Source organism: Podarcis tiliguerta, assembly GCF_965153285.1.
Source record: "Podarcis tiliguerta genome assembly, chromosome: 16".
NCBI lineage: Eukaryota > Metazoa > Chordata > Lepidosauria > Squamata > Lacertidae > Podarcis > Podarcis tiliguerta.
This window is the reverse complement of record NC_139549.1, coordinates 42,112,649-42,131,234: the sequence shown is the minus strand read 5'-3', so window position 1 is coordinate 42,131,234 and position 18,586 is coordinate 42,112,649. Positions and strand designations below refer to the sequence as shown.

General features: G+C 48.6%; 1 protein-coding gene across 1 annotated transcript in view; it reads left to right on the top strand.

Moving 5' to 3' along the window:
* Positions 1-18,586, top strand: part of PITPNB (phosphatidylinositol transfer protein beta) — a 32,026-nt gene that overhangs the window by 6,617 nt on the left and 6,823 nt on the right. The window contains 5 exon segments of the mRNA XM_083419089.1: positions 998-1,143; positions 1,545-1,636; positions 3,335-3,342; positions 4,503-4,577; positions 5,477-5,560. Coding sequence (XP_083275215.1) covers positions 998-1,143; positions 1,545-1,636; positions 3,335-3,342; positions 4,503-4,577; positions 5,477-5,560 — 405 coding nt within the window.

The following is an 18,586-nucleotide window of genomic DNA, read 5'->3' as shown; positions in this document are numbered from 1 at the left end:
AGTGGCTGGCAAATGCCAGCTTTATACTCAGAGTAGAAATAGTTCTCTGTCTGCTTGTTAATAGTGAAATGCAGTATTGCTAGCCACCTCATCTCTTAAGTGGGTGTGTGGAGAAAGGCTTCTTTTTAATTTGCACAGAATGATTTGCAAAACAAAAGGCAGCGTTTCCAGACATACCCAAGTGCTGGATTGGGGTGGGCTAGAAATGCTCGGTGGGGTTGGGAGTGGGTGCTTTGCTCCTGCATGACTGGTGAGTTTATATATTTGTGTGTGTATATGCATTTATATTGGCTGTGTCTGCCACTGGGGTGTGGCCCTTTAAAAAATGACTGGCTGTCAGTGCCACCCTTGGGCCCCCATTCTTCCCTGAATGCCTTGGGGCCAGAGTGCTTAAGGCTCACCTGCCCAGGTGCCAAGCACCATCACAGAGGCTCTGCTACTAGGTCGGTTACCATTGGTGGATACAAAAGACAGAGTCATTTTCAGTGGAGGCTACAGATCTGTGCATGTCCCTCCCTCCCAGAAGGAGGTCTGTCTCTGACTTCTTCCCTGACTGCTTCTAAGTGGGCTTTAAACATGATATTTTAACCTGCCTTTAGCTGAAGCTTTAAACTAACATGTTCATTGATATTTATTGGGAATTGTTTTGCTTTTTAAAAAATTAGACATGTTGTAAAATGTTCTTAAGAATGAGTGTAAGCCGTCTTGGGAAACAGTTTTCTCTTGAGCCTTAGCAGAGATCTCTTGGTGAATGGTAGTCCTGTATGTGGGGTGCCAGGAGAACCTCTGGTCGTATTGGAGCATGGGGTTTTATTGGCCAAAGAACAGAGCATTGTGGGGACAACAGCAAGGGGAACTCTTGTGGGGTTTCCCTTATGCTGGGCTTTCCCAGCCGTTCCATAAATATCACAGTTATGTGTGGTGGGCTGCTGAAAGATACGAGGCACTTTACAAAAAAAGAATCTTAACATTCCTTTCTCCTCCCCCCCCCCCTTAGTATCAAGTTGGACAACTTTATTCTGTGGCTGAAGCCAGTAAAAATGAAACTGGTGGTGGTGAAGGGATCCAAGTCTTAACCAACGAGCCTTATGAGAAGGATGGCGAAAAAGGACAGTATACGCACAAGATTTACCACCTAAAGAGGTAGGAGAAGGGCTGCTTGCAGAGAGGTGTGCCTGAAAGAGTGGGGTGACTCAGCCTTAATCCCTGATAGGCAGCCTGGGGGCTACAGGAGCTTCCCTTTCTGAGTGCCCCCCTCAGCTTCCACTCTTGAGGGCACGACAGATCTCAGCAGCTGGGGTGGGCTGGAGAGACATCCTCCTTCGGACTTGATGACCTTTCCTTGTCCACCATACCTCCCTCCCTCCGACTCTTAGAAAGAGGCAGAGCTGAGCCCCTGACTTTAGTACAACTGCATTTGCCATTGCTGAGGCTGTGCATGCCATAGAATGTGTTTGTGTAAGGGATGCCTCTTGGAGCAGGTGCCTGGACCATACTTCACTTGGCAAGGCTCACATCTGACATCCCACTTTGGTTTGTTGCAGCAAAGTTCCTGGGTTTGTGCGGATGTTTGCTCCAGAAGGTTCGTTGGTATTCCATGAAAAGGCCTGGAATGCCTATCCTTACTGCAGGACGAGTGAGTCTCCTTTCCCCATTCTTTGGCTATGTGGTTTCAAAGGTATTCAAGCAAAACTCCACTGTGGGGCCGGGCCAGGCAGGAAAATAATCTGCCACTTCAGTCCCCCACCTCCACCCTCTGACTTCCAGGGATTTTGACTGGGCTTGTCACTAATGCCAGGTCCTCATAAGGGGAAGCACCAAAGGCCTGAACCCTTCATAGAACTGCAGGGATATGGGCGATCTCAAACTCTTCAGAGTTGTCTGCAACTGGGATTGCTTTCATTGGAGTTGTGGCTCAGTTCTGACCTGTCTGAAGTTATAAAGAGCTGCTTTCTCAGGCGGGGGGGGGGGGCAGTTCCTTGTGACCGTGGCTCATGCAGTGTGTGCCTTAGCCTGGACCTGATGCTGCAGGAGCCACATGTGTCTGTGAGAGATCGCACCAAGCACCAATCAAACAAGGGGTTCTTAAGCTGTGATGTCCAGAGGGGCTTTTTTGCAGTTTGCAGTGCTTTGTTTTATTTGTTTTTAGCTCATATCTTTTCATGATGCCTGCTTTGATGCTGTTTGTATTTTAGTATTTCACAAGTAACCTTGAATACGGTTTTTTAGAGTGGCCAACCTGCCTTTTCACAATGCAGCCACCAGCATTATGATGTGGTGGTGGTTGTTTTTTAAGTTAAATCACTCTCATTTATTAAGTTAAAAAGCACCAACATTTCATTGAGGCCTAAGCTCTTCCTCCATCACAAACTCAAATCTGGCTGCAATTTTTGAAAAGGATCTTGACTTCTAAAAAAGGATTCAGCATTTAGGGAATTCCAAGATGCAGGATAGAGACACGTTCAGAGCAGGCTAACAACCTCAAGGGATCCCTCTCTGATGTTTGGGAGATCTCTCCTCTCCCAGGGTTCTCTTCTTGCAAGCCCAAGAGGGGGAATGAGCAGCAGGGGTGGCTGCCCCAGCGATGGGAGAGAGGGTGCACCTGGGGATGGACTGGGGGTGTCAAGGGCCATGGCAATCCAGCTGAGGATGAGGAGGGAACCATCACAAGGTGCTGCCTTGGTCAGGACCAGGTCCCCTGTCACTGTGTAGCAATACAGGGCACCGGAGAACATGCCCAGGGATAGGGAGCCGCCAGCCATCAAGGGATAGCGGCTGTGGGGCACAGCCAGGAGACCAGGCTGTGGAGGAAGTGATATTTGTTGGCTGTCTCATAGAGCTCTTTTAAGTAGACATCCTGGTCACTCTGAGGGAAACCATGAGCCCTCTGGTGGCTGCCCTGACTGCCGCAGTCCCACTCAGTGCTCCAAGCCATCGGGGAAAAACCCCAGCGCCTGCAGCCATTCTTATCCCCAAGTGAAAATGTATCCACAGCATTATGATGTTGATGTTATTTTAGATCTCTATCACATCAAGTTTTATTTATTTAGGTTGTATACTGCCCTATACCCGTAGAGCGCAGGGTGGTTCACAACATAAAATTGCGATACAAAAAAAAAAAAAAAAAAACACATAATAAAAACTAAGACAACCTAATAACCCCCCTAGTACTTTCTAGCCATCAGGTACAGAAGCTGTTCTTGGGCAAAAGTTACTTATATTTGTTGTGAGACCAGCAATTTCACCCTTGAGTTCTGTAAATAAGAATGTTGAGATACATTCATACCTCTTTGTCTCCCTTTTCTTTTTCTTTCCATGTCTTGGTGGGCTTCAGTTGTAACGGTGAGTACTATGTTTCTCTTGGCTTGTGAATAGGCTGAACTGTTGGCACCTTTGAAGCTTTTTAGCTCTTCTTGGTTGAATGTAGGCACCTGGGTCCTCAGTGTGAGGTCCCTCTATGAGGGGTTCAATCTTTCAGGTGCAGTCCTGCTTCTATGATAGTGCTCAACAGTAGAGTACCACCCCTCCCCATGACAGCCATTTTGTGCTGGTGCCCACAATGCTTTTATCAAGGTATGAGTATAGGCACCTCATTTTTTTTAAAAAAAAAAGCACTCTTACCTTTCTCTGAAAATGGTTTCCCTCCTTCACAGCCTTCAATCAGCAACACATGCCACATTCAGCTCTGTGAGAGCTAAACTGGGAGTGGTGGGTCAGACAAAAGTTTTAGTCTGTGGTGTGTTTAACACTTCCCCACTTGCCATCACAATACAGCTAAAATAATAAAGTGGGGTGACGTTCTGGAGCTTGCCTGTTTGGGCATTGCTGCGGTGTCCCCTCCCCAACACGGATGTGGTAGCTGTGGCCAGGATCCTACAAGGATGGGCTGGAGGGGAGTCTTGTCTAGTTCATGTGGGTTGCTTAGTGGAGGGTAAGTCTGTAAGGCAGGGTGCAGAGACTGCTGCTCGGGGCGGGGGGGGGGGAGTCATTCATGATGGAGTTCCATGTTTATTTTATGTAGGTATTGCCCAATAGTTAGGCAGCTTACAGTAACAATAATATACAATGATAAACAATAAAATAAAAAAGCAGGGAATTTAATTAGGCCAACCTCAAAACAAAACACTCCATTGGTGGTCTGCCTACAAATGTTTGCCTGCCCTGTTACGCAGGAGGGTTAGGGAGGGTGGAGAAAGGTGCTTTGCCCTACCTGCTCTGGGCAGTGCTCTCCTATGAATCTGCTGTTGTGGGGTATGGGGGGGGGACATTTGCAGGAAAGAATCTGGTTGGTTGGAAGCTTCAAGCATTCTCCTGCTTCCTGACAGTTCTCTTCCTCTACCACACATGTACTTGCCTTTGAGCTGGGGGTGGGAATCAGGTTTGCCTCCCCCCATCCCTGATTGCCTCTCTAAAGACCAGATGGATATATTGCAAAAGACTGGAAGAGGATTTACAAAGGAGCCACATTAGTTACTGCCTTATTTATCTTTTATCTTTGATAGAATGAATATATGAAAGACGACTTCTTCATCAAAATTGAGACTTGGCATAAATCAGATTTGGGAACATCTAACAATGTAAGTTGGAGAACCACATTTTGCCACCACCTTGTTTGGGCAAGGCCTTTACTGCTGCTGCTTCTTTGCCAGACAGCAGACTCCAGAGCTTGACAGCCACTAAGCAACGCTAGGGGTGGGGGGCACGGGGGTTCATACCAAAGCAAATGTTTCTCCCCTACCCTGAGTGCTCATACTGTACTTCAGCCTCTGGCTCCATCCAGCTCTGGTACAGTGGTACCTCGGGTTAAATACTTAATTCGTTCCAGAGGTCCGTACTTAACCTGAAACTGTTCTTAACCTGAAGCACCACTTTAGCTCATGGGGCCTCCTGCTGCTGCCGCGCCACCGGAGCCCGATTTCTGTTCTCATCCTGAAGCAAAGTTCTTAACCTGAACCACTATTTCTGGGTTAGCGGAGTCTGTAACCTGAAGCGTATGTAACCTGAGGCCCCACTGTATTTTAAACATGTATGTATACGGACGTTTAGCAATTAGTTCAAGGTAGCTAAGAAATTTCTAAAACAAGCACATCAACAATAAATACATGCAAAAAACCCAGCAGATAAATGCTCATTCAGTTTAAAATACTAACGTTAATTTTTAAAATGTTTTTAAAAGCTCAGGTGAAAGAAAGTTACATTAAATGTGAAACTAACTCCCTTTAAAATGAGACATGCATGTTCCTCTCAAAATGGTCTCACGCCCTCTTTTTGCCTTGTTGTGTTTGCAGCTGGTGGTCCATATTGGGTGGGTGAGCTGCAGCCTGACAGTGGCCCCAGTCAGAGGGAAATGGATTCACATTGACTCTACCCTCAAGGCCACATTGAAGGATCTCTTCCTCCTTTGAGCCAGGAGGGCATTATTGGGGAAACTCTTAGTTGCTGCCCAGGTTGACCCCATTTCCCCTCCTCCCTGCAGGTGCACGACTTAGATCCAAACACGTGGAAGAACGTGGAAGTTGTCCACATTGACATTGCTGACAGGAGCCAAGTCGAGCCTGGAGTAAGTGGTCTCATGCAGCTGCAGATCACACAACTCAGGGTGCTGCAGACACTTCTGGTGGGGTTAATCACATGGGCCTGTGGAAGGCTTTTTTTTCCTGAATCAGTGCCTTCATTGAAACTTTTTGCTGTTTTTGTGCTAGTCCACCTGCCCTGCTTGGCTTGGCATCTGCTGTATCTGAAGGGCAGAAGCACCTCTAGCCTTTTTTCTGCCCCTTCCTCCCCCAGGCCTCACAGAGACCAGCAGTGGGGTGGGGGTGGAGATTCTCCAGCATTTTCCGTCCACGTCCTTGCACTGTGTTGAGGGGGGGGGGGATGCATTCAGGTGCCTTCTTAGCTTGCAAATGTGCCTCTTCCCTACCCCCCCCCATGCCCATTGTAATATGGGCTGAGGGAAGGGGAAGGAGTGTTCCTTTCTGAGTGCCAAGGACAATGTCACCACAGCAGACGAAGAAGAGAGGCCATTAAAGGCGAGGTAAATGGAGGCAGAAGCAGCCAGGTTTTTTGGGGGGGGGGCTGCTGGGATACCCACAGCACCAAAGGTGGGAACATCTCTGCAGAACAGATTTTTAAAAAAATTTAATTGTTGAAATGTTGGGAGTCCACAAGAGCTCTTCGGCGAGGGGATCCAGGCTGCAGGTTAGCTGCTTCAGCTGTAGAGTGAGTGAATGATCCATGTGCAGAACAATGTACTACAGTTGTACCTTGGTTTTTGAACAGCTTAGTTCACAAACCACTTGGAATTCAAACACCGCAAACCTGGAAGTAGGTGTTCCGGTTTGCAAATTTTGCCTTGGAAGCCGAACATCCGGCGTGGCTTCCAATTGGCTGCAGGACGTTCCTGCCCCCAATCGGAAGCCGCACTTTGGTTTCTGAACATTTCGGAAGTCAAACGGACTTCAGGAATGCATTCTTTTTGAAAACCAAGGTTCGACTGTACTGTAATCCTGAGCAGCTCGCCCCACTCTCCTCCTCCTCCTCGCTCTGTGTTGCATTTAACACAGTTAACTCCTTTCTGAACGCTCCAAATGAATTATAGGAACCACTCGCAAAAGTGAGGAATGATGACAGCCCCCATTTTCCCTCTGCAGTTTGTCCCTACTTGGTAGTTGGAGGACTCGTGCATCCCAGTTGTGCTGTCCTAGCTCTACTTCAAGGTCTGGAAGCGTTTGACCTTGGAAGGGCTTGCAGTTCCTGCACAGAATTGGGCCATCACAGCCCACTGCTCAGACCTCCCTTTGCTGGGCTTCTCACTCCTCTTTTCATCAGGCTTAACCTTTGAAGCGACTTTTTTGTTCTTTTTGTTTCAGCACGGTCCGTGGAATGTTTTGCAACACTTGTCATATTTTGCCTTTCAAGTTCCTGTGTTGGTTTGGAAAGGGGATCTCTCAGCAGTAAAGGCCCTTCCTGTTGCTTCCCCCCATCCCCCGCCCCGGAGTGTTTTTGTAGTAGAAAGAGCTCTTTGCTATCCTCTCGGAATCAGGCCGCAGCCTGGCTATTCTTGGTGCTGCAGACTTGGCTGAAAAGTGAGCAGATAACCCTGTGAGGGGAGCACAGGGATTTTTTTTTGCTCTCCAGCTGCTCATGTGCTGCTCATGTTATGCTTAGCATTCGGCCTTCGACTTGAGTGAACCTTGGCCAAACCATCTTTGCAAGGCGGTGCCTTTTGTTCCAAGGCTCTAATCAATGAGCAGCTGGCCCCAAGCTCTGTGTGCTCTTGAAGGTCCTAATGAAACTCAGATGCCAGCTCTTTGCCTCTCCAAATGTATACAAATGGTTCATTTGACATCTGCTGCTTTCTTAAGGTATAAATGGAAAGCTGGCCCCTTCTAATCATCTCCAGAGTTTTGTCTAAGCAGTTTTACGTGATTTGTATACAAAAGTCACTTCCCAAGAGAGGAGGAATCTTTTAAAGTGTAAGCAGAAGGAGACACACAATTAACTACAGAAAGGCCTCTGCTTTTGGAAGTGATTTGGAAGAAAATGAGCAGAGTGAAAACCCAGAAATTGAAATCAGCTTCTTGCCTTTCTTCTGTGCCCAGGGGCTGGGGGTTCTCTTGCTTGCCCCCTCTTCTGCCCAGGCCCAGGCCAGCTTCCCGGCACCATCTCCTTGGCTTTCCGTCTGGCAAGGGACCTGGGCCACAAGTTCAGGCCATCCATGATGGTTCAGTCACTTGGGACCATCGGCTGGGTGAGGACTGCAGGGCCTGCTGCCTTCCAGGGCCTTCTCCAACTGGCCCAGGGGGCGTGGCCCAGGCCCTCTCTCCCGGCTATAAAGGGACTCCTGCTGCAGTGAGGCCTCGGACCATCGGCTGGGTGAGGACTGCAGGGCCTGCTCCCTTCCAGGGCCTTTTCCAACTGGCCCAGGGGGCGTGGCCCAGGCCCTCTCTCCCGGCTATAAAGGGACTCCTGCTGCAGTGAGGCCTCGGACCATCGGCTGGGTGAGGACTGCAGGGCCTGCTCCCTTCCAGGGCCTTTTCCAACTGGCCCAGGGGGCGTGGCCCAGGCCCTCTCTCCCGGCTATAAAGGGACTCCTGCTGCAGTGAGGCCTCGGACCATCGGCTGGGTGAGGACTGCAGGGCCTGCTCCCTTCCAGGGCCTTTTCCAACTGGCCCAGGGGGCGTGGCCCAGGCCCTCTCTCCCGGCTATAAAGGGACTCCTGCTGCAGGAAAGCCTCGGACCATCGGCTGGGTGAGGACTGCAGGGCCTGCTCCCTTCCTCATGTCCTCAAGCAGTCGGTGGCAATTTAAATTTCTATTCCTTTTTTTCTTTTTTCCTTGCTGGGGGTGGGTGGGTGGGATGGATAGTTGGTTGGGGATTAATTTTAGTACAATTGTTCTGTTCCTTTTTGTTGTTGTTTTATTGGTTCTGTATAGTTTGTGTTTTGTTTTTAAGGGGTGGGATCAGGGCTGCCTGGGAGTGGCTCCCCAGCCAACACAATGGCTGGGACAAGTTTCACAGGGGGGAAAGCACTGGGACATCCGATCTCGGTGATCATGGGCAGGAGGCGGAGTTACGCTAAGACCAGACCATGTCATTACCGAGGAGGCAGGTTTAGTCGTTGTTTGAAGACTATCCCTGCCTCCGGGTCTGGCCTTGACCGGATGGATGCTGGAATCAACAGGGGAAACCCACATGACCTGAAAGTGTTGCTGTGCAATGCCAGGTCAATGATGAATAAAACCACTGCCATCCACGACTTGATTGTGGATGGAGGATTTGACCTGGCATGTGTGACAGAGACCTGGTTGGAGGAAGCAGATGGGCCTGTCCTTGCCGCTGCTTGCCCACCAGGTTTCTCTTACGCACAGCAACCCAGGTCATGTGGGCGGGGAGGGGGGGTTGCAGTGATTTTTAGGAAGTCACTAGCTTGCACCAGGCGTCCTACTGGGAAGATCCAGCTCTCTGAGTGCATGTTCTGGAAGTTGGGCAATAGGGGCAGTACAGGATTCCTTTTGGTGTACCGACCTCCCCGCTGCACCAAGGATTCCCTGTCCGAGCTGCTTCAGGTCGTGGCGGATTTTCTCCTGGAGACACCTAGTTTGGTTGTCCTAGGGGATTTTAACATCCATGCCGACACGACCTTACAAGGGGCTGCTCGGGACTTCGTGGAAAGCATGGCCTCCATGGGGCTGTCCCTGAATAAGTTTGGCCCAACTCATAGTCATGGACATGCCTTAGACCTGGTGTTCACCTCTAGTGACATGGGTGATCTGACACTAAGTAAAAGTGAAACAAAAGAAGTGCCATGGTCAGATCACTTCCTGGTGCAACTGGACTTCTCCGCGACCCTTCCCCTCTGCAGGGAGGTGGGACCAATTCGGATGGTCCGCCCCCGCCACTTAATGGATCCAAATGGTTTCCAGAGAGTGGTAGGGGATGCTTTAGCCCATGTTGATGGCCTTTCAGCTGATTCCCTGGTGGCCCGCTGGAATGCGGAGTTAACCAGGGCTATCGACTGTCTGGCTCCGAAGCGCCCTCTCCGATTGCATGGAGCCCGAACAGCCCCGTGGTTTTCTTCGGAGCTGAGGGCGATGAAACAATCGTTGAGACGGTTAGAGCGTCGGTGGCAGAAAACTCACTCCGAATCTGACCGGACACAGGTTAGAGCTCAACGTCGAGCCTACCAAGTGGCGATAGCGACGGCGAAGAAGACTTTCTTCACCGCCTCTATTGCATCTGCAGAAAATAGTAGCAGGAGACTCTTTCAGGTGGTTCGCAATTTAACGGAACCACCTTTACCACCGGGGCCTTGTAAAGACCCCAAGATCTCCTGCAACGATTTTGCAAAGTTTTTTGCAGATAAAATCACTCATATTCGGAAGGAGCTGGACACCACCGTGGGAGCAGGGCCGGGGCGGGAGAGTGCTAGAGCTCTGTCTGGTCAAGTTGCATGGAATCAATTTCAATCCGTTACCCCCGAGGATGTGGACAGGCTGCTTGGACGCGTGAAACCAACCACCTGTCTCCTTGATCCTTGCCCATCCTGGCTAATAAAAGCAAGCCGGGAAGGGCTGGGCGATGGGCTCTGCGGGGTGGTGAATGCTTCCCTCTGTGAGGGAACATTCCCAGATCCGCTGAAAGAGGCGGTCATTAAACCGCTTCTTAAAAAACCATCTTTAGACCCGGCCAGTATGGCCAACTATCGCCCAGTCTCAAATCTTCCATTCTTGGGCAAGGTGATTGAGCGCGTGGTTGCTGAACAACTCCAGGCACGCCTGGAGGATGCGGACCATTTGGATCCCTTCCAATCGGGATTCAGGCCTCACCATGGGACTGAAACTGCCTTGGTCGCGCTGGTTGATGATCTCCGGCGAGCTAGGGACAAAGGTGAGAGTTGTTTCCTGGTTCTGCTGGATCTCTCAGCGGCCTTTGATACAATCGACCATAACATCCTTCTGGACCGTCTAGAGGGGCTGGGAGCTGGGGGCACTGTTATACAGTGGTTTCGCTCCTTCCTCCTGGGCCGTGTTCAGAAAGTGGTGGTGGGGGATGAGTGTTCAGACCCCTGGGCCCTCACTTGTGGGGTGCCTCAGGGTTCCGTCCTCTCCCCCATGCTTTTTAACATCTATATGAAGCCGCTGGGAGAGATCATCAGGGGGTTTGGACTGGGTGTCCATCAATATGCAGATGATACCCAGCTCTACCTCTCTTTCAAATCAGAACCAGTGAAGGCGGTGAAGGTCCTGTGTGAGTGCCTGGAGGCGGTTGGAGGATGGATGGCGGCTAATGGATTGAAGTTGAATCCTGACAAGACAGAAGTACTGTTTTTGGGGGACAGGAGGCGGGCTGGTGTGGAGGACTCCCTGGTCCTGAATAGGGTAACTGTGCCCCTGAAGGACCAGGTACGCAGCCTGGGAGTCATTTTGGACTCACAGCTGTCCATGGAGGTGCAGGTCAATTCTGTATCCAGGGCAGCTGTCTACCAACTCCACCTGGTACGCAGGCTGAGACCCTACCTGCCCGCGGACTGTCTCGCCAGAGTGGTGCATGCTCTGGTTATCTCCCGCTTGGACTACTGCAATGCGCTCTACGTGGGGCTACCTTTGAAGGTGACTCGGAAACTACAACTAATCCAGAATGCGGCAGCTAGACTGGTGACTGGGGGAGGCCGCCGAGACCACATAACACCGGTCTTGAAAGACCTACATTGGCTCCCAGTACGTTTCCGAGCACAATTCAAAGTGTTGGTGCTGACCTTTAAAGCCCTAAACGGCCTCGGCCCAGTATACCTGAAGGAGCGTCTCCACCCCCATCGTTCTGCCCGGACGCTGAGGTCCAGCGCCGAGGGCCTTCTGGCGGTTCCCTCATTGCGAGAAGCAAAGCTACAGGGAACCAGGCAGAGGGCCTTCTCGGTAGTGGCGCCCGCCCTGTGGAACGCCCTCCCAGCAGATGTCAAAGCGATAAATAACTACCTGACATTTAGAAAACATCTTAAGGCAGCCCTGTTCAGGGAAGTTTTTAATCTGTGATATTTTACTGTATTTTTTGTTTCTATGGAAGCCGCCCAGAGTGGCTGGGGAAACCCAGCCAGATGGGCGGGGTACAAATAATAAATTATTATTATTATTATTATTACTTGCATCACCTCCCTGTCAGTGTCTTGGCTTCCCTCGCCATCCTAGGGCTGCCATCCTGATTGGATGGAGGAGGACCTCCGAGGAAGCTCTGCCCTCAGGGCACTGTCATCTTAGCTAGCCTTTTTATCTGGACCACCCCTTTGGGTCTTCATTCAGCAAGCCAGCCTCATTGCGTCTTGCATGTGAACCATGAGCTACTGCTGCAGCTTCCGGGGTGTGGGGGTTCAAATGCACAAAGTGGGGAGCGTCTTCCAACAGTTTCCTTCCCTTGGCAACAGGACTGTGGAGAGGAAGAAGGAGCAGCAGCAGCAGCACCCCCAGACACCAGAGCACGAACCACTGCCTGCCTTTCCTGAACTCCCTCCTGGGCAGTTGGCTAAAGGGCTAGCAAGGATCACCTTGATCCCTGCAGGGCTCCTTCCTTGGTGGTCTCTACAGCTCCTGGGAACCCCCTTGGCAGGACGGTCAAGAGCCCTGGCTGTTGTTCCACCTCCACGTGCTGCCCCTGCTGTTTACCCCACGCAGACACACGCTGTGACAGGATCCTCCATCTGCCTCCCTCCACGCTGACTTGCATATTGAGTGAATCTTTTGAATGTGCTTCCTCTTGTTTTAACATTCCTGCTAATTTAGTTTTAATACATGAAATTAGGTTAAGAGAAGTGAGGAGCTGCAATCTTGCTGGAGGCGCCTGCTGTGGTTTGACATGAAGCCACGGCTGACTCTGGTTCCAGCACTTTTTAATGCTGTTCTTGAAAGGGCTCATTAGCATACATACATATATATATATGTAATGCAGTGGTTGTTGTGGAAAGTGCTTCTGAGTGAATTGACAGTCTCTCTAACAATATGGAGAGCAGGATTTTTCACATTAAATGAAAACATATTGGAGAGAACAAGCCATTCCCATAACCTTGAAATATCACTGGGGCTCACCAGAGTTGCTCAGTATGCTTTTGGTTGTAAAAATGTTTTGCCAGCAGTTGGGAATCATCCTAGAGAAAAGGTGAATTCAACTGTGACAGCCTTCCAAAGGATCTGTAAAACTGCAGCAAGTCAAGCCCACTCCCCTTTCTAGGGAGCAGAAGCAAAGGGCAGCCGATTGACTCACGTTTCTGCCTGTCACGCCACAAAGGGGATAGTGTCCCCATTCTGCCCACCTGCCTACACACCAACACCCCCACAAAGCTGCCTGTGGGTGGGGTTTCCCCTTTCTTCCTTGCTCCCCTTCTCCTTGTGCCCTCAATCTTTCCCAACATCAGGGTCTTTTCCAGGGAGTCGTCTCTTCTCATGAAGTGGCCAAAGTATTGGAGCCTCAGCTTCACAATCTGCCCTTCCAGTGAGCACTCAGGGCTGATTTCCTGAAGAATGGATAGGTTTGATCTTCTTGCAGTCCATGGGACTCTCAAGAGTCTCCTCCAGCACCATAATTCAAAAGCATCAATTCTTCGGCGATCAGCCTTCTTTATGGTCCAGCTCTCACTTCCATACATCACTACTGGGAAAACCATGGCTTTAACTATACAGACCTTTGTTGGCAAGGTGATGTCTCTGCTTTTTAAGATACTGTCTAAGTTTGCCATCGCCTTTCTCCCAAGGAGCAGGATTCTTTTAATTTCGTGACTGCTGTCACCATCTGCCGTGATCATGGAGCCCAAGAAAGTAAAATCTCTCACTACCTCCATTTCTTCCCCTACTATTTGCCAGGAGGTGATGGAACCAGTGGCCATGATCTTCGTTTTTTTGATGTTGAGCTTCAAACCATATTTTGTGCTCTCCTCTTTCACCCTCAATAAAAGGTTCTTTAATTCCTCCTCACTTTCTGCCATCAAGGTTGTGTCATCTGCATATCTGAGGTTGTTGATATTTCTTCCGGCAATCTTAATTCCAGCTTGGGATTCATTCAGCCCAGCATTTCGCATGATGAATTCTGCATATATGTTAAATAAGCAGGGAGACAATATACAGCCTTGCCGTACTCCTTTCCCAATTTTGAACCAATCAGTTGTTCCATACCCAGTTCTAACTGTAGCTTCTTGTCCCACATAGAGATTTCCCAGGAGACAGATGAGGTGATCAGGCACTCCCATTTCTTTAAGAACTTGCCATAGTTTGCTGTGGTCGACACAGTCAAAGGCTTTTGCATAGTCAATGAAGCAGAAGTAGATATCTTTCTGGAACTCTCTAGCTTTCTCCATAATCCAGCGCATGTTTGCAATTTGGTCTCTGGTTCCTCTGCTCCTTCGGAATCCAGCTTGCACTTCTGGGAGTTCTCGGTCCACATACTGCTTAAGCCTGCCTTGTAGAATTTTAAGCGTAACCTTTCTAGCATGTGAAATGAGTGCAATTGTGCGGCAGTTGGAGCATTCTTTGGAACTGCCCTTCTTTGGGATTGGGATGTAGACTGATCTTCTCCAATCCTTTGGCCACTGCTGAGTTTTCCAAACTTGCTGACATACTGAGTGTAGCACCTTAACAGCATCATCGTTTAAAATTTTAAATAGTTTAGCTGGAATATCATCACTTCCACTAGCCTTGTTATTAGCACTGCTTTCTAAGGCCCATTTGACTTCACTCACCAGGATGTCTGGCTCAAGGTCAGCAACCACACTACCTGGGGTGTACGAGACATCCATATCTTTCTGGTATAATTCCTCTGTGTATTCTTGCCACCTCTTCTTGATGTCTTCTGCTTCTGTTAGTTCCTTTCCACTTTTGTCTTTTATTATGGTAATCTTTGTACGAAATGTTCCTTTCATATTTCCAATTTTCTTGAACAGATCTCTGGTTTTTCCCATTCTATTGTTTTCCTCTATTTCTTTGCATTGCTCGTTTAAGAAGGCCTTCTTGTCTCTCCTTGCTATTCTTTGGAAATCTGCATTCAATTTCCTGTATCTTTCACTATCTCCCTCGCACTTTGCTTGCCCTCTCTCCCCCGCTATTTGTAATGCCTCTTTGTACAGCCAATTTGCTTTCTTGCATTTCCTTTTCATTGGGATGGTTTTCGTTGCTGCCTCCTGTATAATGTTGTGAGCCTCCATCCATAGTTCTTCAGGCACTCTGTCCACCAAATCTAAATCCTTAAACCTGTTCCTCACTTCTACTGTGTATTCATAAGGGATTTGATTTAGATTGTATCATACTGGCCCAGTGGTTTTTCCTACTTTCTTCAGTTTAAGCTTGAATTTTGCTATAAGAAGCTGATGATCTGAGCCACAGTCAGCTCCAGGTCTTGTTTTTGCTTCTCCATCTTTGGCTGCAGAGAATATAATCTGATTTCGATGCTGCCCATCTGGTGATGTCCATGTGTAGAGTCGTCTCTTGTGTTGTTGGAAAAGAGTGTTTGTGATGACCAGCTTGTTCTCTTGGCAGAACTCTCTTAGCCTTTGCCCTGCTTCATTTTGAACTCCAAGGCCAAACTTGACAGTTGTTCCTTTTATCTCTTGACTCCCTACTTTAGTATTCCAATCCCCTATAATGAGCAGAACATCCTTCTTTGGTGTCGTTTCTATAAGGTGTTGTAAGTCTTCATCGAATTGGTCAATTTCAGTTTCTTCATCACCAGTGGTTGGTGCATAAACTTGGATTACTGTGATGTTAAAAGGTCTGCCTTGGATTCATATTGAGATCATTCTATCATTTTTGAGATTGCATCCCAGTACAGCTTTCACCACTCTTTTGTTGACTATGAAGGCCACTCCATTTCTTTTACGGGTTTCTTGCCCACAGTAGTAGATATGATGGTCATCCGAACTGAATTCGCCCATTTCTGTCCATTTTAGTTCACTGATGCCCAGGATGTCAATATTTATTTGTGCCATCTCATTTTTGACCACATCCAACTTACCAAGGTTCATGGTTCTTACATTCCAGGTTCCTATGCAATATTTTTCTTTACAGCATTGGACTTTCCTTTCGCTTCCAGGCATATCCGCAACTGAGTGACCTTCCGGCTTTGGCCCAGCCGCTTCATCAGCTCTGAATCTACTTGTACTGGTCCTCCACTCTTCCTCAGTAGCATTTTGGACGCCTTCCAACCTGAGGGGCTCATCTTCCAGCGCCATAATTTTTATATGCCTGTTGCTTTTGTCCATGGAGTTTTCTTGGCAGGGATACTGGAGTGGCTTGCCGGTTCCTCCTCCAGGGGGATCACATTTGGTCAAAACTCTCCACTATGGCCTGTCCATCTTGGGTGGCCCTGCACGGCATAGCTCATAGCTTCTCTGAGTTATTCAAGCCCCTTCACCACGGCAAGGCAGTGATCCATGAAGGGGACAGCAACAGTTAAAGGCCTTTTTTGCCACAAAAAATGGCCTTCAAAATAGCTGCAATACAAATCAGAATTGTAGAGTTGGAGGGTCATCTAGTCCAACCCCCTGCAATGCAGGAATCTCAACTAAAGCATCCATGACAGACGACCCTCCAACCTCTGATTAAAAACTTCCAAGGAAGGAGAGTCCACCACCTCTTGTGGACGTCCAAGGAAGGAGGGTCCACTGTCAAACAGATCTTAGTTTCAGAAAGTTTTTCCTGATGTTTAGTGAGAATCTCCTTTCTTGTACCTTGAAGGCATTGGTTCGAGTCCTCCCCTCTAGAGCAGGAGAAAACAAGTTTGCTCCCTCTTCCATGTGACGGCCCTTGACATATTTGAAGATGACTATCATGTTTCCTCAGTTTCCTCTTTACCTGGCTAAATATACCCAATTCCCTCAAGTGTTCCTCATAAAACTTGGTTTCCAGACCCTTGATCATCTTGGTCACCCTCCTCTGCACACCTTCCGGCTTTTTAAATTGTGGTGCCCAGAACTGGACACAGTCCTCCAGGTGTGGTCTGACTAAGGCAGAATAGAGTCAAACTATTAGTTCTCTTCATTTGGACACTATACTTCTGCTGACATTAGTTTTTTCCACTGTTGCATCACACTGTTGGCTCATGTTAATCTTGTGGTTCACCAAAACCCCTAGATTCTTTCCACATATACTATTGACAATCCAGGTGTTCCCCATCTTATATTTGTGCAGATAGTTCTTCCCGCCTCAGTGTAAAACCTTACATTTGTTTCTATTGGAATTAATTTTGTTAGTTTGAGCCCAGTTCTTCAATCTGTTAAAGTCATATTGAATCCAGATTCTGCTTTCTGCGACATTAGCTAACCCTCCCAACTTGGTGTCATCTGCACATTTGATGTGCATTCCCTGAATTCCTTTCTCCAAGTTGTTGAACAACAAAGGGCCCAGAATTGAACCCTCTGTCACCCCACCTGTCCCTTTTTTCCAGGATGATGAGGAACCATTAGTGAACACTCCTTAGGTTTGGTCAGCCAACCAGATACAAATTGAGGTATCATGGGGGACTTGTCAGAAGCTTTACTAAAATCAAGATGCATTAGGTCCTCAGCATTCCCCTGATCCACCAAGCTTCTAACTCATCAAAAGAAGAAATGAGATTCACCTGGTATGATTTGTTCTTGAGAAACCCATGCTGGGTCTTAGTAATCACAGGGCTCACAGATCAACTGTTGAATTATCGGTTCTAGGACCTTTCCTGGTATCTGCATCAAGCTGACTGGTTGGTACTTACCTGTGTCTTCCTCCACCACCACCCCCTTTTGAAGATGGGGGCAACATTTACTCGTTTCCAGTCCACAGGGACCTCACCTCTTCTCCAAGAATTCTACATAATTATAGACAGAAGCTCTGAGATTACATCTGCAAGCTCTTTTAGTACCTGTGGGTGCACCTCATCAGGCCCCGGAGATTTGAGTTCATTTAAAGAAGCCTAGTGTTTCCTTAGCACCTCTTTTCCTATCTTGGGCTGCAGCTCCCTCCTGGCATCGTTTACTCTGTTATCTCCAGGCATAGGTGCCAACTGCTAGGGGCCATTGGAAGTGGCTTAGGTGCTGCTCTGCTGCCCAGGAGGGAGGCCTGCCCACAAGATGGTGCTCTCGTTGCCGGGCAAAGGAGGAGGAATCTGAAGCAACCAGCCATTGAAGATTTGCCTGGGCTGCACTGGTTTGATAATGAGATGAAGAGTCTGTAGTTGGTGGCAAGGAGAAGGCAACTGCTCAGCCACGTCTCTCTCCCATTCCCCAATAGCCTCCGAGTTGGCTCTGCTGGTCAGTTGCTTCTCTATAACTCAGAATTAGAGCTGAGGTGATGTTTGCTCTGTGCTGTAGTTGTTGGACGCAGAAGGAAAAAGTACATACCAAGAGTGATTGTGGCAATTGCACAGGAATCCCTTGGCTTCAACTGACTTAAGGCCAAGGTCCCAACTTGCACCTGGCCAGAGCCTGGCGTGTGCACCTAGAGCTGGGAGCAAATGCCGAGGGAGGGCAGCAGAACTCCCATCTTCCAAAACTGCTAATGGAGCATTTTGCTTTCTCTGGTATCCATGGGATTGATTCTTGCATACCTGTTCATCATCCTGATGGGGGCAGGGCGGTGGGGGGGCCCAGAGGCTGGACAGTCTTCCATTCTGTTGGTCATATGTCTGGACACGGATTTTTAAAGCCTGCTCACCCACTGGCATAAACAAGTCCAAAATGCTCTCCCTCAACAACAGATGTGACCACCTGTGATTCTGCAGTGTCGGGGGTGGGGGACAAGCCTTTTTTTGGAATGTGTTCACTTGCTGCCATCCTTGCTATCCTTCAGGCATCAAGTGAAGTCCAAATTTTTAAATGGACTTAGGATTTCTTAATGAGACTTCCTAAATAAATAAATAACACCTGTGTGTAGAGATATTAATGGAAGACGCATTGGGAAGTCAGCTTAAGGGCGAGTCTTCTGGAAAAGTGGCCAGTATTGTGTTAAATTCCCCTTTTTAGGGGAATTAGCTGCTGCTAAATCAGGGGTCAGCAACCTTTTTCAGCTGTGGACTGAAATGTAGCTAAAGCGGGCCTCTGGAACTGGCCCATTCTGGGGTGGCATCACAGTTATACCAGGAA